This window comes from Phaenicophaeus curvirostris, chromosome 8 (assembly GCF_032191515.1).
Source record: "Phaenicophaeus curvirostris isolate KB17595 chromosome 8, BPBGC_Pcur_1.0, whole genome shotgun sequence".
Lineage (NCBI taxonomy): Eukaryota > Metazoa > Chordata > Aves > Cuculiformes > Cuculidae > Phaenicophaeus > Phaenicophaeus curvirostris.
In genome coordinates, this window is record NC_091399.1 from 23,148,301 (window position 1) to 23,168,421 (window position 20,121).

The 20,121-nt window shown below is 44.1% G+C and overlaps 1 protein-coding gene across 1 annotated transcript in view; it reads right to left on the minus strand.

The window, feature by feature from the left end:
- HS2ST1 (heparan sulfate 2-O-sulfotransferase 1) overlaps positions 1–19,720 on the minus strand; it is a 65,285-nt gene extending 45,565 nt beyond the window's left edge. The window contains exon 1 of the mRNA XM_069862839.1: positions 19,524–19,720. Coding sequence (XP_069718940.1) covers positions 19,524–19,647 — 124 coding nt within the window. The 5' untranslated portion in view covers positions 19,648–19,720. The remainder of the gene's footprint in view (positions 1–19,523) is intronic.
- Between the last annotated feature and the right edge of the window lie 401 nt (positions 19,721–20,121).

Here is a 20,121-nt window from a genome sequence, read left to right on the forward strand (position 1 = left end):
CTTCAAGTAATAACAAAGATGAACCGTAAAACCATTCGTCAGGAAATACAGCTTCATTTTCAAACGCGTCTTCAAAAATCAATGTCACTTAAAAAGCCAACTGAAAACTTATACTGCAGCCTTCATCGATAACAGATTAAACCAAGTGGGTGCCCTCACTGCTAATGCAAAGCACTGCTGTCAGGAGAATGGGGATAAGTGGCATTGTCCACAAAAATCTTCTAAATTGTAGAGGGCAGGAGAGAATCTTTTGCCGGGTATTTGTTAATACTTTTTTTTAATGCTTTTCCTGTTATCTATTAAGAGCTTCATCCACAAATTCCCAGAGTTATCAGTGATAAAACTGCTTGAACATATCTGAGCACCCAACCCAAAGCCCATTGTGCATGTACAATGCTGTTCCTTCAGCCAAAAGGCTCCACTCCTGGTCTAGCCTAGACTTCACGTCAAACCTTGAGAGGTATCAGTGTAAACAGGTCCATGAGCCAGCACAAAGCCCCTTCCACTGTCTCTGCCAAGGCAGATGGGAAGGTCAAACCCATGAGGCAGCGAATCCCTTAAACCTAGAGAGCAAAATCCATCCGGGAATATCAATCGGAGCTCCTTTATGGAGGGGCACGGGATTTCTAAACACTTAGCTTCTGTCTGCTGGGCCAATGTTGATTGCCAGGCACCATCAGCTCCGTTCTCACGTGGATTTATAACAGCGCATTTGGAAAGGCCAACTCCTAGCACCAGGGGATTACATTCTCTTGAGTTTTGATAGTATTCCAGAAATATGATGATCAAACTCAATTACTGCCACTGAGATACATTAATATAGAGGAGCCAGAGCAGAAAAAAAGGAACAATTCTCTTATTAAGCAGGCTGTACCCGGTAGAAAAGGTTTGGACTCTTCAAATCAGAGTAACGTCAACAGCTGCTGTACTGAGGCTATGGAAAGTTCAACTGCATTTTTAAGAGTTTTCATGAACTAGAAGTGTTACTTCTTAATTGGGAGAAAAATACAGTACGTTATTATTATTTCCTGCTTTTTTAGTAATAGGGCTTTTGGTCACCAAAATTAAAATGTCTAGAGTCCCCTTTTTATAATTTTAAACTAAAGATGTTTAGATGAAATTGGATATTAGCAAAAAAGAAAAATGGAAATATTTGCTTCAGTTGAATAAAATAAAGCTTCTCTGCTGGGGAGCCTGAAAGAAGGGAAATGACTTGTGGACAGATTTGGTTAATCCGCCCTTGATTTATCTCAATGTCTGGATACCTCAAAAAGAGTAAACAGTAAATGATTTAATAAAATTTCTGTTCCAATATCAACCTAAAATGCAAATTAAACTGGAGTTAAGCATGATAAACACACCAGTGCAACTTCACGATAACACAGAACTGGCCGTACTTAGGATATCTGTTCATTCACTTCACTGTCTTGACTAACCCCAGCCAAGACTCACTTTTCCTATTTCATAAAGACATGAACAATTGGCATTAGAGGGAATAAAAATTCAATTTCCACCCAATATGGCTGAAATATAACGGCACTTCAGAAGAAAAATTAAATAGCCTAAATTTTCCTGTAATCAAGACCAGAGAGGCTTTGCACAGGAGGAATCTGGTTACGGATATTCCTACGAACAATTCAGATTAGCTCCAGATCAAAGCCCTCATCATCCCTCACCCTCAAAATTCAGAGTAGAAATGCTCCTATTTATCATGTAAAACTCCTCTTTGCCAAGGTGGCTTCACCTCCGGGTTTGCTGTTCCCACCTGCAACATGCCAGACATATCAACTGGATGTCATAAAAGCGCTGTACTCCCTTTGGTGTGCTTTGTAGGCAGCAACAGGAAAGGAGTGATGCTCTAAATTCCAAGTGGATGCAAACATAAATAGCACCTCCCTGGAGATCTATATGTGGACCCTAAAGCATCCCAGGAATCAGGTTCCCAGACGCTGAACTTTAGCTGCACATGGCTGCTGTCTTCATGAAAAAGAACTCTTTGGCTCAGCTACAGTTGTCATGGAAACAGCAGTTTTGATTTTTATATCTTTGATATACACGATATTTCAGCCATATGTTGCATGCATTTAAGTTCCCTACACATTCCGCTTTAAAACTGAGAGGAGGAAAAGAGACTGAACGACTCCAAAGTTGAAGTAAATGCACACAATGTACTTCTCAACATGAAGAATCACAGACTCATAGAATGGTTTGGGTTGGAAGGGACCTCAAAGCCCATCCAGTTCCATGGGGCTGTGTGAACCTCATGAAGTACAACAAGGCCAAGTGCAAGGTCCTGTACCTGGGTGGGGACAATCCCAAGCACAGATACAGGCGGGGTGGAGAATGGATTGAGGGCAGCCCTGAGGAGAAGGACTTTGGGGTGCTGGTGGATGAGAAGCTCGACATGAGCCAGCAACGTGTGCTCACAGCCCAGAAACTAACTGTGTCCTGGACTGCATCCAAAGAAGTGGGACCAGCAGGGTGAGGGAGGAGATTCTGTGCCCCTCTGCCCTGTTCTATGATAACCCAGCTGGAGAAAGTGTTCAGTCCTGGAGTCCTCCGCACAGGAAAGACATGGATCTGCTGGAGTCAGCCCAGAAGAGGTCACAAAGATGAGCCAAGGGCCAGAGCACCTCTGTTATGAGGACAGGCTGAGGGAGTTGAGGTTCTTCAGCCTGGAGAAGAGAAGTCTCCAAGGAGACCTTACAGCGGCTCTATGATTCTGTAAGTTTACACTTGAAGAAATAATAATTAATTCAGGAAAACTGAGAACTTCATGAATACTAAAGGTCATATGGGTAAGATCTTTTACAACAGCTGGCTAGAACACCTTACTGCAGCTAACTCACCGCTTCCCAGATTAAACACAAATCCCCCTCTCACAATGTATATATCTGAACTTTAAAGAGATGCCCTTGTTTTATTTTGCACATTTTCATTAATGAGGCTTGGTTTTAATCAAAACTATATAAATAAACTAGACCCAGAGGACTCGGGTCTTTTGAACTCAAATGCTATTAGGATACATTCAGCAGGCTGCTAAATGAAGGCTTTTTCACTCTAGATTTCTTCCTCTCCACTCCTGGGGATAAGTAAGAAAATGGATCAATCAATGTGGAAGAAAAAGACAAGACAGCAAGTTACTTTGCCATGGGAACAACTCTTAAAATTCAAAATAGATCACTTTCTCCTATTTAAATATAAATGCAGTGTAAAGCAGCTGCTACAATGAATGACATGTTCTCAATGCAGATCTACCACCACAAGGGTTTCCAACCCCTAATGTGTGACAATATCAGCTATGGAACAGAAATATAAGCCACAAACCACTTTATCTCCTGCTTAAGCACAGTGTAAACAGAACACTCAGGTGGGAAAGAAACTGTTGCTCTCCTCTCAAGCAGGAGAAATTAAATCTCAGATGTTTAAAGAAGTCAAACAGTAGAAGCACCACTTGTCAGCGGTGAAATCCAAAAACCCTAACTACTTTCTCAAAGAAAAAACAGGGTAATCATTTTCCTTAAGGAAACACAAACAAAAAAACTACCTGAGAGACAAAAGTGTAAGTGAGCTGCTTTCTCCTTCACTGTATTATTACAAGGAATAAAGAATCATAGAATCTTTTGGTTGGAAAAGACCTATGAGATCATCAAGTCCAACCATACCTGTCCACTACAAACCATAACCTTGAGCACTTCATCTACTTGTCTTTTAAACCCCTCCAGGGATGGGGACTCCACCATCTCCCTGGGCAGCTGTTCCAGTACCTGAGAACACTTTCAGTGAAGAAATCTTTCCTGATGTCTGATCTGAACCTGCATTAATGCAACTTGAGGCCATTTCCTCTCGTCCTATCGCCTGTCACTTGCGAGATGAGACCAACACCCACCTCTCTACAACCTCCCTTCAGAGAGTTGTAGGTAGCGATGGGGTCTTCCCTCAGCCTCCTTTTCTCCAGGCTAAACACCTCCAGCTCCCTCAGCCGCCTCTCACAACACTTGCTCTCCAGCCCCTTCACCAGCTTTGTTGCCCTTCTCTAGACGCACTTCAGTCCCTCAAAGTCCTTCTTGTAATGAGGGACCCAAAACAGAACACAAGAAGAAACACGTTATCTCGGAATCTGTTAGTTATTCCACCAACACACTCAGAATGCAATCCATCACTCATCCTTAAACGTGTTCCATCATGTTTCATACCGTTATAACACTGAAAATCTATGCAGTGTTTCAAATAAATACTGAATTCACACACATTTAAAGACTCTTCAACTGCTACTTGAAACATGAGTGACTAATGATAAATAAGAGGTTTGTCTAAGTCTTGAGTCACCTTCTGAAGAGGCAAAACCCATGACTCTACGCCATGCTGAAGAACTCTCAGGCAAGTCCTTGCATGAAAAGGATGAATAGGATGCATGAAGGGACACATGCATACATTACCTAATGAACTTTACTGGTTCAGACCAAAGCTCCAGTGTTCTGTTCCTGACAATGGTCAACAGATGTCTGGAGAAGACATCAAAACAGTAAGTATGTGATCTTTTCTTCCTGATGTATTTACCATGGCCCATCTACTTGCAACTTATCATAGAATCCAGTCCCACACCGGCTATGGGCAGGGACACCTCCTGCTGGATCAGGGGCTCCAAACCCCATCCAGCCCGGCCTTGAACACCTCCAGGGATGGGACACCTGCAACTTCTCTGGGCGACCCATGCCAGGACCTCCACACTCTCATCATGAAGAATTTCTTCTTAATACCTAATCTCAATCTTCCCCCTTCCAATTTAAAGCCACTCCCTGTCATCCCATCACTACGTGCCCTTACATATGCCGAGTAACGTTAGGATGCTGAGCCCCCAGGGTCTCAGTCAGCCTCGAGGCAGCACTGTCCCCCCTCAGTGAAAAGGCTGTGAACCCCCACAGAACCAATCGCTCGCTCACGTGATGAACAGGACATCAGCACAACAGCAACATGGAACGGGAGGAATATCGAATTCCCCACCTAGCTCCCATCTCATTTCAGTAAATCTGTGCCTAACATGCCTTCATCATTTCTGTGCAGCAACACATCTGCTCAATGCTTTATCTTCTCCTGATAACACCACTTTCTGCAGGAGTCGATATGACACTCGAGTGCAGCATTCCGAGTTCATTTTGTTCCCAGGCATTTGTGACATTATTAACCAACTGTTTTTCCCTGTGTATGGGAAAAGAATAAACATTTTGGATGTTTCAAGTTTTCCAAACTTCAAGCTATGTGCTTTATAATGGATTTTGTTGGTTTGTTTCATTCATTCGAGGCCCATTTTCCTGGCCTAAATTTCACTACTGTAGGATTGAAAAAACATGGTTCACGCAGACATGTCCACAGTTAAATTATTTGTTGATTTAATGTTAAATTTATATTGTGTGATTTTCAAAACAGAAAAATCTGTTCAGAGGCTGTAAATTTAAGAGGCTTGGTTTATGTTATTTAGACCTACAGGCTTCCTGTTCTTCCCTAAAGCCAAGCTTGCAGTGACTCTTGACATCCTCTGGTTCTCCATCCTCACCCTGCAGATTGTTAAGACGTCTATAAATACAATAATTCTGTTATTACATATACAGAGCCCTAAGTTCAAATGGGCACTTTAAATTAGCTTAAGATGATGGTTGCTACTCTCAAACTCAAGTCAGAATCTCCTCCCTCACCCTGCTGGTCCCACTTCTTTGGATGCAGCCCAGGACACGGCTGACTTTCTGGGCTGCGAGTGCACGTTGCTGGCTCATGTTGAGCATCTCATCCACCAGCACCCCCAAGTCCTTCTCATCAGAGGTACTCTCAATCCATCCTCCACCCACCCCTGTATCTGTGGCTGGGACTGCAAATTCCAGAGCAAGACAGTGGTGTGCTCCCATGAAACACAACTAAGGAACCACATCTGTGAGGTCCACTATCCATCCACACTGGTGGCAGGGAATATTCCATTTGCAGCATCTCATAAAGGATTGTTCCACCAATTCCAGTAACTGAAACACTGCAGCAAGTTCCCCACTTACACAGCAGGGCCATATATTGTCATTAGAGAAGGAACACTGCTAAAATACGACCAATTTCAGCTCTGTGGTTTCTGATGAATGCAGCGAGTCTTCAGGAAAGGAATAAGACTCCTTGAGAGACTACATTTCATCTTCGTACATGGAGGTGGGAAGGGGGGATAACAAAATAAGATAGAAAATAAAAATCAATACGTGAGGGGTTGTTTTCCTGAATGTTATGAAATGTTATCATCTTACAAGCAATTCTACATGTCTTTTCTGTTACCAGCATCATTTACAGTCTGCTGTTCTCCTCAGCTGATTTTATTTAACGTACTGCTGAGTAAGTGGTATTCAAGCTGCTCACAGGAAGAAACCATGGAGGTGTCAAAGCAGGTTAAATTCTTGAAAGAGCCAGCGAGCTCCTACGGCCGACAGCCTACTGCTCAAGGAACAGAATTATAAGCATAACACATACACACGTTAAACAGAGGAGAGTCTTTAATAGCATGATTTTATTATGAAGTGCTGCACAGATACTCTGTACTGTCCCTGAAAGTCATCAGTCTTCCAAACATGCGCTCTCACCTCTGGAATGTTCATTTAATGAGCTAAATTCCAATTAATCTAAAAAGCAACTGACTTTATAAAGGCTTTATTTCAACGTCTACACAACATAGTTATTCAAATAATTACAATCCACACGGACTAATAGAATCATAGCATCATGGAATGGTTTGGGTCAGAATGGACCTCAAAGCCCACCCAGTTCCAACCCCTGCCCTGGGCAGAGACACCTCCCACTGGATCAGGTTGCTCCAAGCCCCATCCAGCCTGGCCTTGAGCACTTTCAGGGAGGGAACTACAAGTACTACTAACAACTACAAATATTTCAGGAAATCCTTTATCCCCAACTGTAAGATGGCTGCAGGACTCCAAGGGAAGAAACTGCTCTGTATTTTGTACAACAGAACAAATGGCACAGAAGGAAGACTCGTAAACCTCTATTTTGTAGTAACTTCAGGGCAACACACATCACAGACTGATGCTTAAGCCTCCATCAGAAATGCAGCACTTTAGGAACACACAAGGGAGCTGTGGAACAAATATCTGGGCAGAAACACGCTTAGAGAAGCCAAGTTCATCTCTTCAAGAGAGGCTGCCGTTGCCTGAGTGAACACAATGGCTCGTTCAAACCCAACTCATGGTGCTTCCAAGAGGGTAACGGAGACTGAGCAGCTCTCTATGGGCAACACAAGGACACCAATGTAGTTGTGAGAGTGGGGAAGCCCTGGGCCAGGTTGCTCAGAGAAGTCGTGGCATAAACATCCCTGGAGGGGTTCAAGGCCAGGTTGGATCGGGCTTTGAGCAACCTGATCCAGTGGGAGGTGTCCCTGCCCGTGGCAGACAGTGGTATTGGATGGACTTCGAGGTCCCTTGCCACCCAAACCATTCCATGATTCTATGAGTTTGCTTTAGATCAGACTGTCTTTTAGTCCAGAAAAAAAAGGAATTAAAGCATGAGTAACTTTTACAATTGTAAAATCAGCAGTGCTGTCAAGGCAGCAGAGTACAATAAAATAATAGCACTACAATGGGTAATTATTACAGTAAGTTCAGTTGTATTTTGGCTAAGTGCCAGACATTCCTTGTTTGCTAAAGGAATTGTTAAAGAAAAGCAGCCACCCTTACCCTAGAATACTTTCAGCAGCTCATTCCTATGCTCTTTGACATCTGCTAACAATTCTGGAGTGATACACCTCCTAAACCTTTACATTTGGTAATAATTTCATGCCATACTTTTCAAGGAACATTGGAATATTTTTAGCTAATTTTGACCTTGCACTTTGATCAAACAGGAAGCAGCAAACTTAAGAAAATAATTATCCTCAAATCATTAAGTTCTTCCTGTCTATAAACTGCTTCACCAAGGATTCTTTGCTCTGAAACCAAGCCATACACTCCCAGCCTGCAGGAGGACAAGATGAGGACACATACACAACCTGTTACTGGATGCTCCATTCCCATATTCCACCTCATGCAGCAGGCAGTTGCTTAAAATCTTGTCACCACAAAATGCCATGTATTAAATTCCACAGGTAAATTATGAAGAATGCTACTGAAATTCCAAATGACAACAAATTTAGTCAAGTTTGAAATGAATGCATTTCTGATCTTTAAGCATCACAAGTTTTTGAGCTCCTCGTATTCCTTGTAACAAAGACTTTGAACAAATGCAAAAGAACAATCTCTTTTCACGGTTTTAATTCTGTACTTGGTTAACCCTTATCAGCTGGTAAAGCTTTAAACTCCCTGGTAGTTCTGCCTGATCCACATTTGTGAGGTGCAGACATTTTTCTATAGAGAGGCCAAATACTCTTGCCAGTTTAAGGTCACTATTTAATTGTGGAACCTGACAGAGCAAAAGTTGGAAGGACTAAGAGAGTTTGGAGGAGTTTGCAGATATACGATTCTCCCAAGAACAGAAAATACAACCAAATCAATCACAGAATCATTGAGGCTGGAAAAAGACCTGCAAGATCATCCAGTCCAACAGTCTGTGACTACTAAACCATGCCCAAGGTGCCACGTCTACATGCTTTTTGAACCCCTCCAGGGATGGAGACTCCACCACCTGCTTGAGCAGTGATCACGCAGTTTCTGAGAGGATTTGCATAAAAGTTTCTCTTGCATATGAGTTATCTCAAGTGCCATCTCATGTTTACATTTACATGCACACATTTAATGTATATTAAGTAAGGAGATGAAGGAACGATCCCTGTATTTCATATTCCTGCTGCTATAGATCTGGTCAAGCACTGGCACATGCTTCCCAAGGAAGTGATGGAATCTCCATCCCCAGAGAGGTTCAAAAAGTGTTTCAATGTGGCACTTTAGAACATGGTTTAGTAGGCACAGTGGTATTGGGCTGATGATTGGACTGGATGAGCCTAAGAGGTCTTTTCCAACCTCAATGATTCCATGATTCTATATGAATACTTAACAGATTTTGTGGCTTAGACTGTCACACCAGATGTTTAGTAGCTTTTTTTGCACTTAAAAAGCACGTGATGCAAGCGCTATTTGTATTTCCATATTGTTTTAAGAGGCACAACAATGAGAGGGAGCACGCCTGAAAATATTTACCCTGTTCTCCAACCTCAATTCTTGAAAACTAGAATTTCTATCTCAGTTAAAACCTTTCCTTATCTCCAGCAAAACAAATATTTTGTTTGCAAATCTTGTAGTGCCAAATTTTTATAGTTTAAGGAATTTAAGTTTCTCACGTCCCATTACTTATCACAAAACAACACATGCTTTGAACTGCAATCTTGACACAAGCTGCCACCAGTCAGAGTGCACGTATTTAAAATTACACATAATCACCACTAATCCTCCTGGAAAATATAAACACAGTCATTCATTTTCTAAGGGCTCTTTTTCTATGGTGTAAGATAAGAAAACAAAAAGAAAATACCTCTTGCAATATCTTTATTCCTCCTTCACACGTGTGTTTTATTTCTTTAAACTCGATATGTGAATAATTTATCACCTATTTCTCTTCCCTAATTCCAATATTAAGTCTGCCTTGCCATCTGTACTGGCAATGACACCGAGGTAGGCACATAAAAATCCCTAGAAACAACGCTTTGGGTTGCTCTGGTGACCACGAATGTTTAGAAGAATGCTCCCGCAAACAAGTTAGCAAGACAGTGCTTTGCAGAGCACGGTTCAGGAAACACAGACAGGAAAACCAGAAGAGGATACACATAAATGTCTTACTATTTGATTTAGCATTTCTAAACCACCACCTCAGTTTTATGTTGGTTTTTCACATCGGAAAGGAGGGTTTAACAGCATTGTAGAGGGTAAATGACAAAGCAATAGGAGTCAGAAGCAAGAGCTTTTTCAGACTGTTAAACCAGAGCGAAGGCAGCCTTGAAAACAAGCGTATTCCCAGACTGGATAGCTCACATGCACAGGCTGCACTGATCGTCGCACACACATCCTCTCTAGTCCTCGTTTCCCCTCTTCCAAAGTTCATCTTTAATATTCTCCTCTAAGCTTGACCGCGTGCTTACAAGATAAATTTGCCTTGAGGCCAAATGCATTTAACGTGCCTCATGAATAACTAAGACGCCTGACAAACACCCTCTACCAATTTTTTCTGGGTCGGACGTTGGGGTGGGCTGTCCTTTTCTGACCAGAGGCAAACATATGCCATCTCTGCAGCTCAAAGTCCAAAGTATTACACTCAACTGAAATCAAGCACGCTTTAACTTCATGCTCCATGCTCTGATCTCTGCTGATGGAGGAGACGGGCATGCAGAACCACAGAACCTCTGGTTACCACCCTCACTAGTGATGCGGTGATTCTCTCCCACAACTGTGCTGGGCGCGCTGCTGGAGGAACCTCATTTTATGTGCCCACTGCTAACTTTGACAGCTCTTCTGTTGGGTCTCGTGACAAGAAAGACATTGAGGGGCTGGAGTGTGTCCAGAGGAGGGGAACGGAACTGGGGAAGGGACTGGAGCACAGGGATTATGGGGAATGGCTGAGGGAACTGTGGGGTTGTTTAGTGTGGAGAAGAGGAGACTGAGGGGAGACCTCACCATTCTCTACAACTCCCAGAAAGGAGATTGCAGCAAGGTGGGTGCTGCTCTCTTCTCCCAGGTAGAAAGTGATAGGATACATGGAAATGGCATCAAGCTGCACCAGGGGAGGTTCAGATTGGATACTGGAAAACATTTCTTTACCGAAAGAGTGGTGAGGTTTTGGAAGAAGCTGCCCAGGGAAGTAGCGGAGTCTCTGTCCCCGGAGGGGCTCCAAAAGCATCTAGACATGGCACTTTAAGACATGGTTTAGCAGGTCCGGTGGGGTTGGACTGTTGGTTGGCCTGGATGAGTTGAGAGGTCTTTTCCAACCTCAATGATTTAACGGTTCTTAACCCCTTTTATGTAACTCCATGACTGACAGCAATTTCACTTTGTTAACCACTCCAAAATCTCTCACCAAAACTCAAAACTTTGGCATGAAAGTTCCTGCAACTGTATTCCATGGAAAAGTTCTTACATAACCCTATCTGCTGTGGCTGTTGCATAGTTTCAAAGACAAAATGCAAGTCTGTACCAGATGTGACAGGTTCTGAACACTGGTATGTTTAAATGTAAGCTTATACAGGTATTTCTGGTCATTCAGCCTTTGCTTTTGGCTCAGAAAGTGTTTGCAAGGCAGTTCAGGGACTTGAATAAATACTACCAGCCTACTAGAAAGCAGGGCTCTTTGGTGCTTCTTATGGCAGAGAAACCCCTAGAATGCTGCTCACACAGCAGACACAGACTACAAGCCCTATTTGAGGAGTACAAATCAAGCAGTATGCCAGAAATTTCCTACAGTTATTTTTAAAGCTTGATCAAAAAACCCTCATGAAGTGCCCTCCTATTGAGGAGAACTTTAAACCTTCAACAAGTCCTGCTAAAATAGCAAGGGTTGTCTCCACTCAAAGCAACAGCAGCTGCACAAGTAGCAAGTTACCTACTTTGCCCCGTCCCTGGAGGTGTTCAAGGTCAGGCTGGATGGAGCTTTGAGCAACCTCATACAAGGAAGGTGTCCTCGCCCATGGCAGGTAGGTTGGAACTGGATGGGCTTTAGGGTCCTTTCCAACCCAAGCCATTCCATGATTCCATGACACTCTGTTGATAGACAGGGTGTAGTGTTTTTGTCCCTGTGCTTCCACATGGGAATGAAACTCTGCAAACTACTCTTACTGCAGACAATGTAAGGACGTGGTTGGACTCAGCTTTTGTAAAAATCAATCTCCATTTTTTGAAGGAATATGAGATTTGAAACTAGATCTTGCAAAAAGTTGTTTTCCCCTCCTCGATTTACATCTATCATTCAGACAGTAAAAGAGTCAAAGTCTTTGCTTTGTCTTCTTCTTAAGACACTTTTTGGTCTATGTAACATGTCAGAATAAGACTCCATTTTTACATTCTACTTTCCTGCTTCATTTCATTTTACTCCAAATTTGTAAATCCTTCTCAGAATTACCAAAACCTTTTGCTCAGAAGGAGTGATATAAATCAACTCCAATATAACACAATCAATTGCTGATTAATGTTCTGTGTATTAGAACCCATCACAAATGCCACACATTGCAAAGAGACTTCTACCACAGCAAAAACTCCTCCAAAGCACCCACAGAATCAGGGTAAAGAAATGCAAGTGTTTAAAAGAAAACACAGATATGCTGAGAGGAGACCTCATCACTGTCTACAACATCCCAAAAGGAGGTTTTGGTGAGGTGGGTGTTGGTCTGTCTCCTAACTGCCAGGCAATAGGATGAGAGGAAATGGCCTCAAGTTCTGCCAGGCGAGGTTCAGATTGGGCATCAGGAAAAAATTCTTGACTGAAAGGGCTCTCAAACACTGCAACAGCTGCCCAGGGAGGTGGTGGAGTCCCCACCCCTGGAGAGATTTAAAACACGGGTGGATGAGGTGCTCAGGGATCTGGTTTAGCAGTGGACATGTGGGACTCAATGATATCAAAGGTCTTTTCCAACCACTCAATTCTATGATTCCATTCACACAATCTTTCTGCATCTGCTCAACAACAACAGACCCAGAAAAGAAGATAACAGAAATATTGAAAATGGAAAGACGCGCAGGGAAACGACTGGGGAGGGGGGAAGAATTAAAATTCAAAGAGCTGGATTTCCCTCTCCACTTTGCAGAAAGCAAGAGGAATATGTGAAATCTCTCCTCAATTACCATCGTACCTCCAAGTTCCTTCACGTTCTTAAGTCTTTTTGCACCTCTTTCAACAGGAAATGAAACACTGCTGCCTTTCAATTTGTTGCCCAAGAAAGATCAGTCCTATTCAACATTGGAAAACACAAACAATAGGGGTGAGGAATACATACACACATCATATTGGTTATAATTATATATATTACAAATTTACATATTCCTTACTCTCCTTTGTGTGTGTATTTTTTACTATGTATTAAAAAAATAGCAGAATAAAATCAGACCTTCTGAGACCAAAGCCACTGCGGAAGGAAAAGGGGAAGAAACACATTTCAATTTAAGGAACCTAAGATCCCATCCCCACACTCTTTTCAGTTTTACAGCAATTATGCACAAGGTTTGCATAAACACTTCAAAATCATCAAAAGCTGTTTTATCAAAACAGCACTTAAGTTTTACATATGTTTCAACACAAATTAGTATTCAGAATTAAACAGCAAGTTGATTAAAAAAAAAGGATGTCAGCTGTCAGTTTAAACTCTAAGAGGATACAGAGAGAGAATGGACATACAGGAAAGTCAGACAAAGACTGGGCCAAAGCGATAGACAGCTTCTTCCCAAATACTTTTTGTTATTCAATTATCTTATTATTTCTTTGCCCGCTGTAGTCTCCTACTCATGATGAATTTTATCACTACCAGAAAGCTTGAATAATAATTACTGTAGCAGTAATGTTATTGGAACCGTGATGACACAAGGATATTGCAAAGTAAGGATAACAATAACACACTGAATACTAGAGCCAATTGAAGGACGTGCAGATGTAGCTGGGCTTCCTGCAGATACATTGGCAAACACCTCTAAAAATATGCTCTTAATTTATAGCCATAAAAAGTTAAGCTACAGCAATGAATTTATTATTTGTGAACATACAGACGCTCAGGATGAAGCCAGATGCTGACACTCAAGGGCACATCCCACAGTAGCACTGAACATAGAACCATGGAATGGTTTGGGTTGGAAAGGACCTTAAAGCCCGTCCAGTCCCACCCCCTGCCATGGGCAGGGACACCTCCCACTGGATCAGGGGCTCCGAGCCCCATCCAACCTGGCCTTGAACCCCTCCAGGATAGAGCAGCCACCACTTCTAAAGGGCAACCTGTTCAGTGATGTCCTCATAGTCCTAACACAAAAACACATGTGCAAGATTATTGCTTCTACAAGGACTGAGAATTCATCCCTTTAACAAACTGCCCAGGCATACCAACCACAATCAGCACTGGCAGTGTTTTTAATAAAAGCAATTACTGATGGGAATACGAAGTGGCGGTACTTCAGTTCTCCAAAATTCCAAAGGTCAAGTGGAGAGGAGCCCCACGCTGTCAATGTTGGGGTTGGCCTGTGCAGGGACAGGAGCTGTAGTCTATGATCCTTGTGCTTTCCTTCCAACTCGGGATATTCTATGATTCTATGACTCAAGACTTCTCCGAATGCCACCCTTCTCAAGATGCTGGGCCTCGAACAAATTGGCTTAATGGGGCCACGAGTTTTTGGGGCAGTTGGCAAACCCAACAGCGCTGACGGGCCTGAGCATGACACAAAGCTAAGGGCTGGAATCAGGTATCACCTGCCCCACTTCCAGAGAGCGAGTAGGACAGATTGCAGGAAAGAGTCCACACGTATTTATGAAAGGCTGTAGCCAGCTGGTCAAATTTCAGATGCCTGCCTCAACACGGGACTCCTTCCACTCAGTCTTCTATCTTTTATTCCTGACTGAAAAAAATAATGCAAATACTAACAGTTCAGCTATTTTCCCACAGCACAGCACTTCCATTATGCTCGCTAGGGTAGTACTTCAGATATCTAAACAGATAAATAGCACCACATTCCAAGCAAAGCACTTACCACTATTTTAATGCTGCTTTGCCAAAGTTTAAATACACTTCAGAGAAGTGACAAAAACTAAAGACTGCACACAATTACACTGGACCAATTAAGTGATGATATGTGAAGGGTTCCCCATGCAAAAGCCATCCATTTCCTAACGAGGAGTAAGAGTTTGAGGGAAGGAGTTCGTTATTGGAAGACCAGACAAGTCTGGCCCGAAGTTGGCTAAGATTGAGTGACTCACGGCTGCCAGTCAGAAGGGATGGAAATGACTCGCTCATCAACTGCTCACACGTCCCTAACTCCAACAGCCAGGGGCAATACAAAGCTGTGCAATAAAAAGAACCCAGCTGCAAAAGTGTCAGTTTGCTGAAATACGGAACAAAAAAGAATTCCTATGACTTATTTCTCTTCATATGCACATGATAAACTGGAAAGCAAGGGTTTAATCTGTTAGACTAACACCAGAGTTCAAGGAGATTAGCAAGGGATTGTTTGGGCTTTTTTTGTTTAAAACGTATATATAATTTTATGAGTTAATATACAGACACACATATCCACATACATATAAAGTGGAGAAGCAGTCAATTTTGACAGGCTGAGAGAGTAGGGGTTGTTCAGCTTGGAGAAGAAAAGGGTCTGAGGAGACCTTATAATTACCTTCCAGTACCTGAAGGGGCTACAAGAAAGCTGGGAGGGACTTTTTACAAAGGTTGTGGCTGCCCCATCCCTGGAGGTGTTCCAGGCCAGGTTGGAAGGGCCTTGGGCAGCCTTTTGATTACAAAATCTGTGATACAGCATTAATTCACAAAGAAGAAAAATCACAGCACTTGCATTTCTTCAGCTGGCCAACAAGTCACAGCTGCCTGTAATCATGGTTCTCTCCCAGGATTTTGCTGAAGGATAGGATTGCAAGACTGTGCTCTTCACCCTTAATTTGTGTGTTAAAAAGTCCCATATATACATAGGTGTTTCTACTGTTAGAAACAGATGCCGGAGAGGCAGCGAAGCAGCTTGCCCATGAGCAAGCCCAAGCGGTCTCGGGTTGTGCCTGGGAACACTCACTGTTCTGTGCCAGTCAAAATTCAGCCATTCCCACTTTCACAGAAAATGCAACAGCAGCAGCTGCAACGTTTATTCTAAATGAAGTTATAAATAAATATAAACCCACAAACAGTAATGGAATAAATAACTAAATAAATGCAATTCATACAGTTGCTCCACTTTTCGATAGGAAGGACAAACACACAGTAAGAGTTAATTTATTCTGCAAGTGTCTGGAATGACTGGGGGAAGGAGAAGGGGAACAGTAAAGGGTAATTGAATTAAAAAGTATAATATAGCCAGTAAAGTAGAAGACTGTTTCACTGGCTGGAGATACACCGGGGAAGCAGCATTAAAACTCTTATTTCAGGAAAGCTGGTACACAAGAAAATAGGTTCTGAAAGGATGCCTCAGGCTTCACTGTGGAAAATAATAACTATTGGGCACAGTTATATTTAAAAGAAATGATAGTAAATTATTTGCATAGCTGTGCACTGGCAGAACTGCCAACAATCACAAACTTCTCTCTATATATGAGGTTCAAGTATAAATAATATACTGAGGAACCACACACGCTCTGTTAGGAGGTATAATTTCAGTGTTTTCTAGGGATTTTCCAAAAACGTTACTGGCAGCCCTGCTGACAGGATATTTTTTTTCCCCTGGATGAAGGAAGCATAAGAGTACTATATACTATATAGGAAAAGACCTTTGAGATCAAAGCCAACCATACCTGTCCACTGCTAAACCCCCAAGCACCTCATCTACCTGTCTTTTAAACATCTCCTGGAATGGAGACTCCACCACCTCCCTGGGCAGCCTCTGCCAGTGCCTGAGAAGCCTTTTGGGGAAGAAATTTTCCCTGATCTTCAATCTAAACCTCCTCTGGTATAACTTGAGGCCATTTCCTCTCATCCGACCACTCATTACTTGGGAGAAGTTACAGTTTGTGTTATAAGCAAGATATTTTAAGATGCTGAACTACAATTACCCTTCTTCCAATTGTCTGGTACCGAAACAAGTCACTTATAGGCAAGGAAATTGGATTAAAATATTTCCTAGAAGAAAGTATGACTGAATATTATTAGAATTGCTGGTAAGACGGGGGAATTCTTTTATTTGCTATCAAATCTGAAGTCATTCAGTTTTCCTCATCGCAGCCTAACTCTGACAACGACTTTCCAAGATGATAGTGCATCATCTGACACAGCAACACAAACCACAGCACAGTTCAAACCCAAGCAATATGTAATGGGACTTGTAATATCAAGCACTCACTGAAACACAGCTGAAAGTCCGAGAAGAATGACTTTGTCATTATCATTAACTCACATTATTGCTGCCTCTCACCCCCGCCCCATTCCTTCAGGGGGCAGGGAGAAGGATTGGAATTCAAGTGCATTAGGCCACCTCTGCCACGAGGACAGGCTGAGAGTTGGGGTTGTTCTGCCTGGAGAAGAGAAGGCTCCACAGAAACCTTAGAGTGACCTTCCAGGACTGAATGAAGCTACAGGAAAGCTGGGGAGGGTCTTTTTACAAGGGCTGGAGCGACAGGGTGCAAGGGGATGGCTTCATATTGGAAGGGGGAAGATTTAGATTAGGCATTAGAAAGAAATTTTTCACGATGAGTGCAGTGAGGCCCTGGCCCAGGTTGCCCAGAGCAGCGGTGGCTGCTCCATCTCTGGAGGAGTTCAAGGCCAGGTTGGATGGGGCTTGGAGCAGCTTGGTCCACTCCGAGTTATCCCCACCCACAGTAGCAGGGTGGAACTGGATGGGTTTTGAGGTCTCTTCCAACCCAAACCATTCCATCATTCTAGGAACTAATGAGTTTGTTCAGAAAAAATCATTCCCCATGCTACAGCTCAAGAGAAATATCACCAACCATGACAGTAAAACCAAATCTGTAACAAAATCTTAACACTTGCTAGTCAAAATACGTGCTAAATGCATAAAAGGGAGACATTCAGAGAGCTAGAAGTTTTTTAACAAAGCACACTCTCACATTAAGAATCAGAACACAAGCTCAAAGCCATCGTAGAAAGCCTTTTCCCCCTCCTTACACAGGTTTTCAAGAATCGCTTCTAAGTTGCTCACAAAGCAAATCTTGCCATCGTACTTTTAATAAACTTGACAACAGTTTTCCTTCCTCCTTAAGAAATAAAATCAACAGACCATAGTAATTAGATTCTTGTCCCAAAGCAGTATGAGCTGTGTATTTGAATCCTCTAAATATGGAACTTAATCATACCCATTGCATATATATTAAGGAGGAAGAGGATGTTTTACAAGCAAAATTCCTTATTCCCACATGCATTATGTTAATCTTTGCATGCCAGGAGGTGGATTTCCCTGCAGTAACATGGGCTTGTCAGCAACAAAGGCTGGTACCAACCAACCAGTTTAAAATATAGACCCAAAATTCCACTGCACCTTGAGCACTAGCTTAACATCTGCTGGAATTATCTTCCAATTTCATTCACCATCTTCTTCAAATTTTTGCTTGCAGTAATTGAGACCCTGAAAAAATTATGCCTTGATGATAAGTGGTACAGACGTTCAGTTGAAAAAGGCACAAAGTAAGAGCATCCTGTAACTTAAGCTGGAAACCACTTCCATTGCCAGGGTCCTGATCGCTCATATCCAGTTCAGAAAGAGCAAGAAAGAAAATGCTGAGAAGCAAAATCCCCATGGCATTCATACAGCTCCTCGTTAAGTTATGCTGGCTCCGTTAGAAGCTCACGGTTAAAATTCCCATGCCACTCAAAGTCCAATCCTAGTTGTAACACCAGTAGGAACACAACATGTGCACTTTTCTTCCTACAAACTTGAAGTGTTTGTAGTCTAAATATCTTAGTCCAGCCATATAATATGAGAAAGTAAATCAACAAAGCTTGTAAACCTGCACTTGCATACAGTAGAAGACCCAGTGCTCTGTTTTTACAACTCTGGGCACCACAAAATGGATTCAGAACGATGTTTTTTCACATCCTTGAGACCCTTAATTAAATAAGGGAAAACCTATAGAAGTTCTGCAGGGTGACGTGCAAGAGAGAGAGTAATAAGATGTTACCCACCACACAGACATCACTCGAAAAAGCTCTTTTTAAGGCAGGAAAAGCAAAATAAATCCTACACAAGAGCTTTCAAGTTGATTGTTATTCTGTTTAACTCAAGCTCGGTGCCAGTGTGGGAGATCCCCGACGGCACCCAGCAAACAGCTGAAAACAACATCTTATATTCAATGAGGGTAAAAGAAATTACCCATTTGTCATCAAGAAAAATGCCCTTGGGGTTATTTTGGGGTTTGGGGGCGATTTTTTTGGTTTTTTTATTCTGTGCTTTCATTTACAGTGGTCAATCTTAGGAAAACGTTTGGGGTCAAAACTAACCGTGATGAAGACGCTGGTGCCCAGACGGGCTGGAGCCGCCCTCCGCCCTCCCCAGAGCCCGGCAGCGGGGACACCAGGCCGGCTGGCTCCTACCAGCCAAACCCAGGAAGATTTTTACCAGGAAAATCCATTCGGCCGCACGACAGGGACATTTCTCCCCCCTGCAGAGCGCTCAGAGAGGGACCCCAAGGCCGAGGCTGCCCCAGCCCCGCTCCCCTGGCTCCAGGGACGTGGGGACAGGCGGCAGCGGGGCCAGCCCCTGCCAGCCCTGCCTGCTGCTCCCCTCGGCCCGAGAATCACAGAACCACCAGGCTGGAAAAGACCCACCGGATCATCGAGCCCACCCGTTCCCATCAAGGTTCCCTGGGGCAGCCGCCGCCGCTGCCCACACCGCGTCCCCCCGGCCCCGCCGCAGCCCCCGGGCCGCGCTCACCCAGCTTGCCGCGGGACTCCTCGAGCTTCTGGATCTGGTTCTCCAGGAAGAGCACGGCCACGCCGAACACGAGCACGGCCAGCAGCTGCAACCGGGGCGGCACCATAATCCTGAGCAGCCCCATCGGCGGCGGCGGCAGCAGCGCCCGCCCGGGGGTCACGGCATCACGCGTGAGGCTGGAGGGGAGACGGGGGGGGAGGGGGCGGGGAGGGGGGGCCCTGGTGCTGCTCCTGCCGCCGCCGCCGCCGCCGCTCTCACATCGCCCCGCGCCGCCCCCGGCCCCGGCCCCGCCCCGCCCCGCGCCGCCATTGGCCGCGGCCGCCGCCACTCCGCCCCCGCCGCGGCGCCATTGGCTGCGCCCGCCGCAAGCCCCGCCCCGCCGGCGCTGGCCACGCCCCCCGCGCGCGACCCGCAGCCCCCCCCCGCCGCGGCCCTCGGCCATTGGCGGGCCCTCCGCCAAGCCCCGCCCTCCCCGCGCTCTCGTCGGGAAAGGCGCCGCGCTATTGGTCCGAGCGGCTGTCAGTCAGCGCCTCGGCCCCGCCCGCGCGGCGCAGGCCCCGCCTCCTCCACTGCCCCGAGCCGCCAGACCCGCGCGACG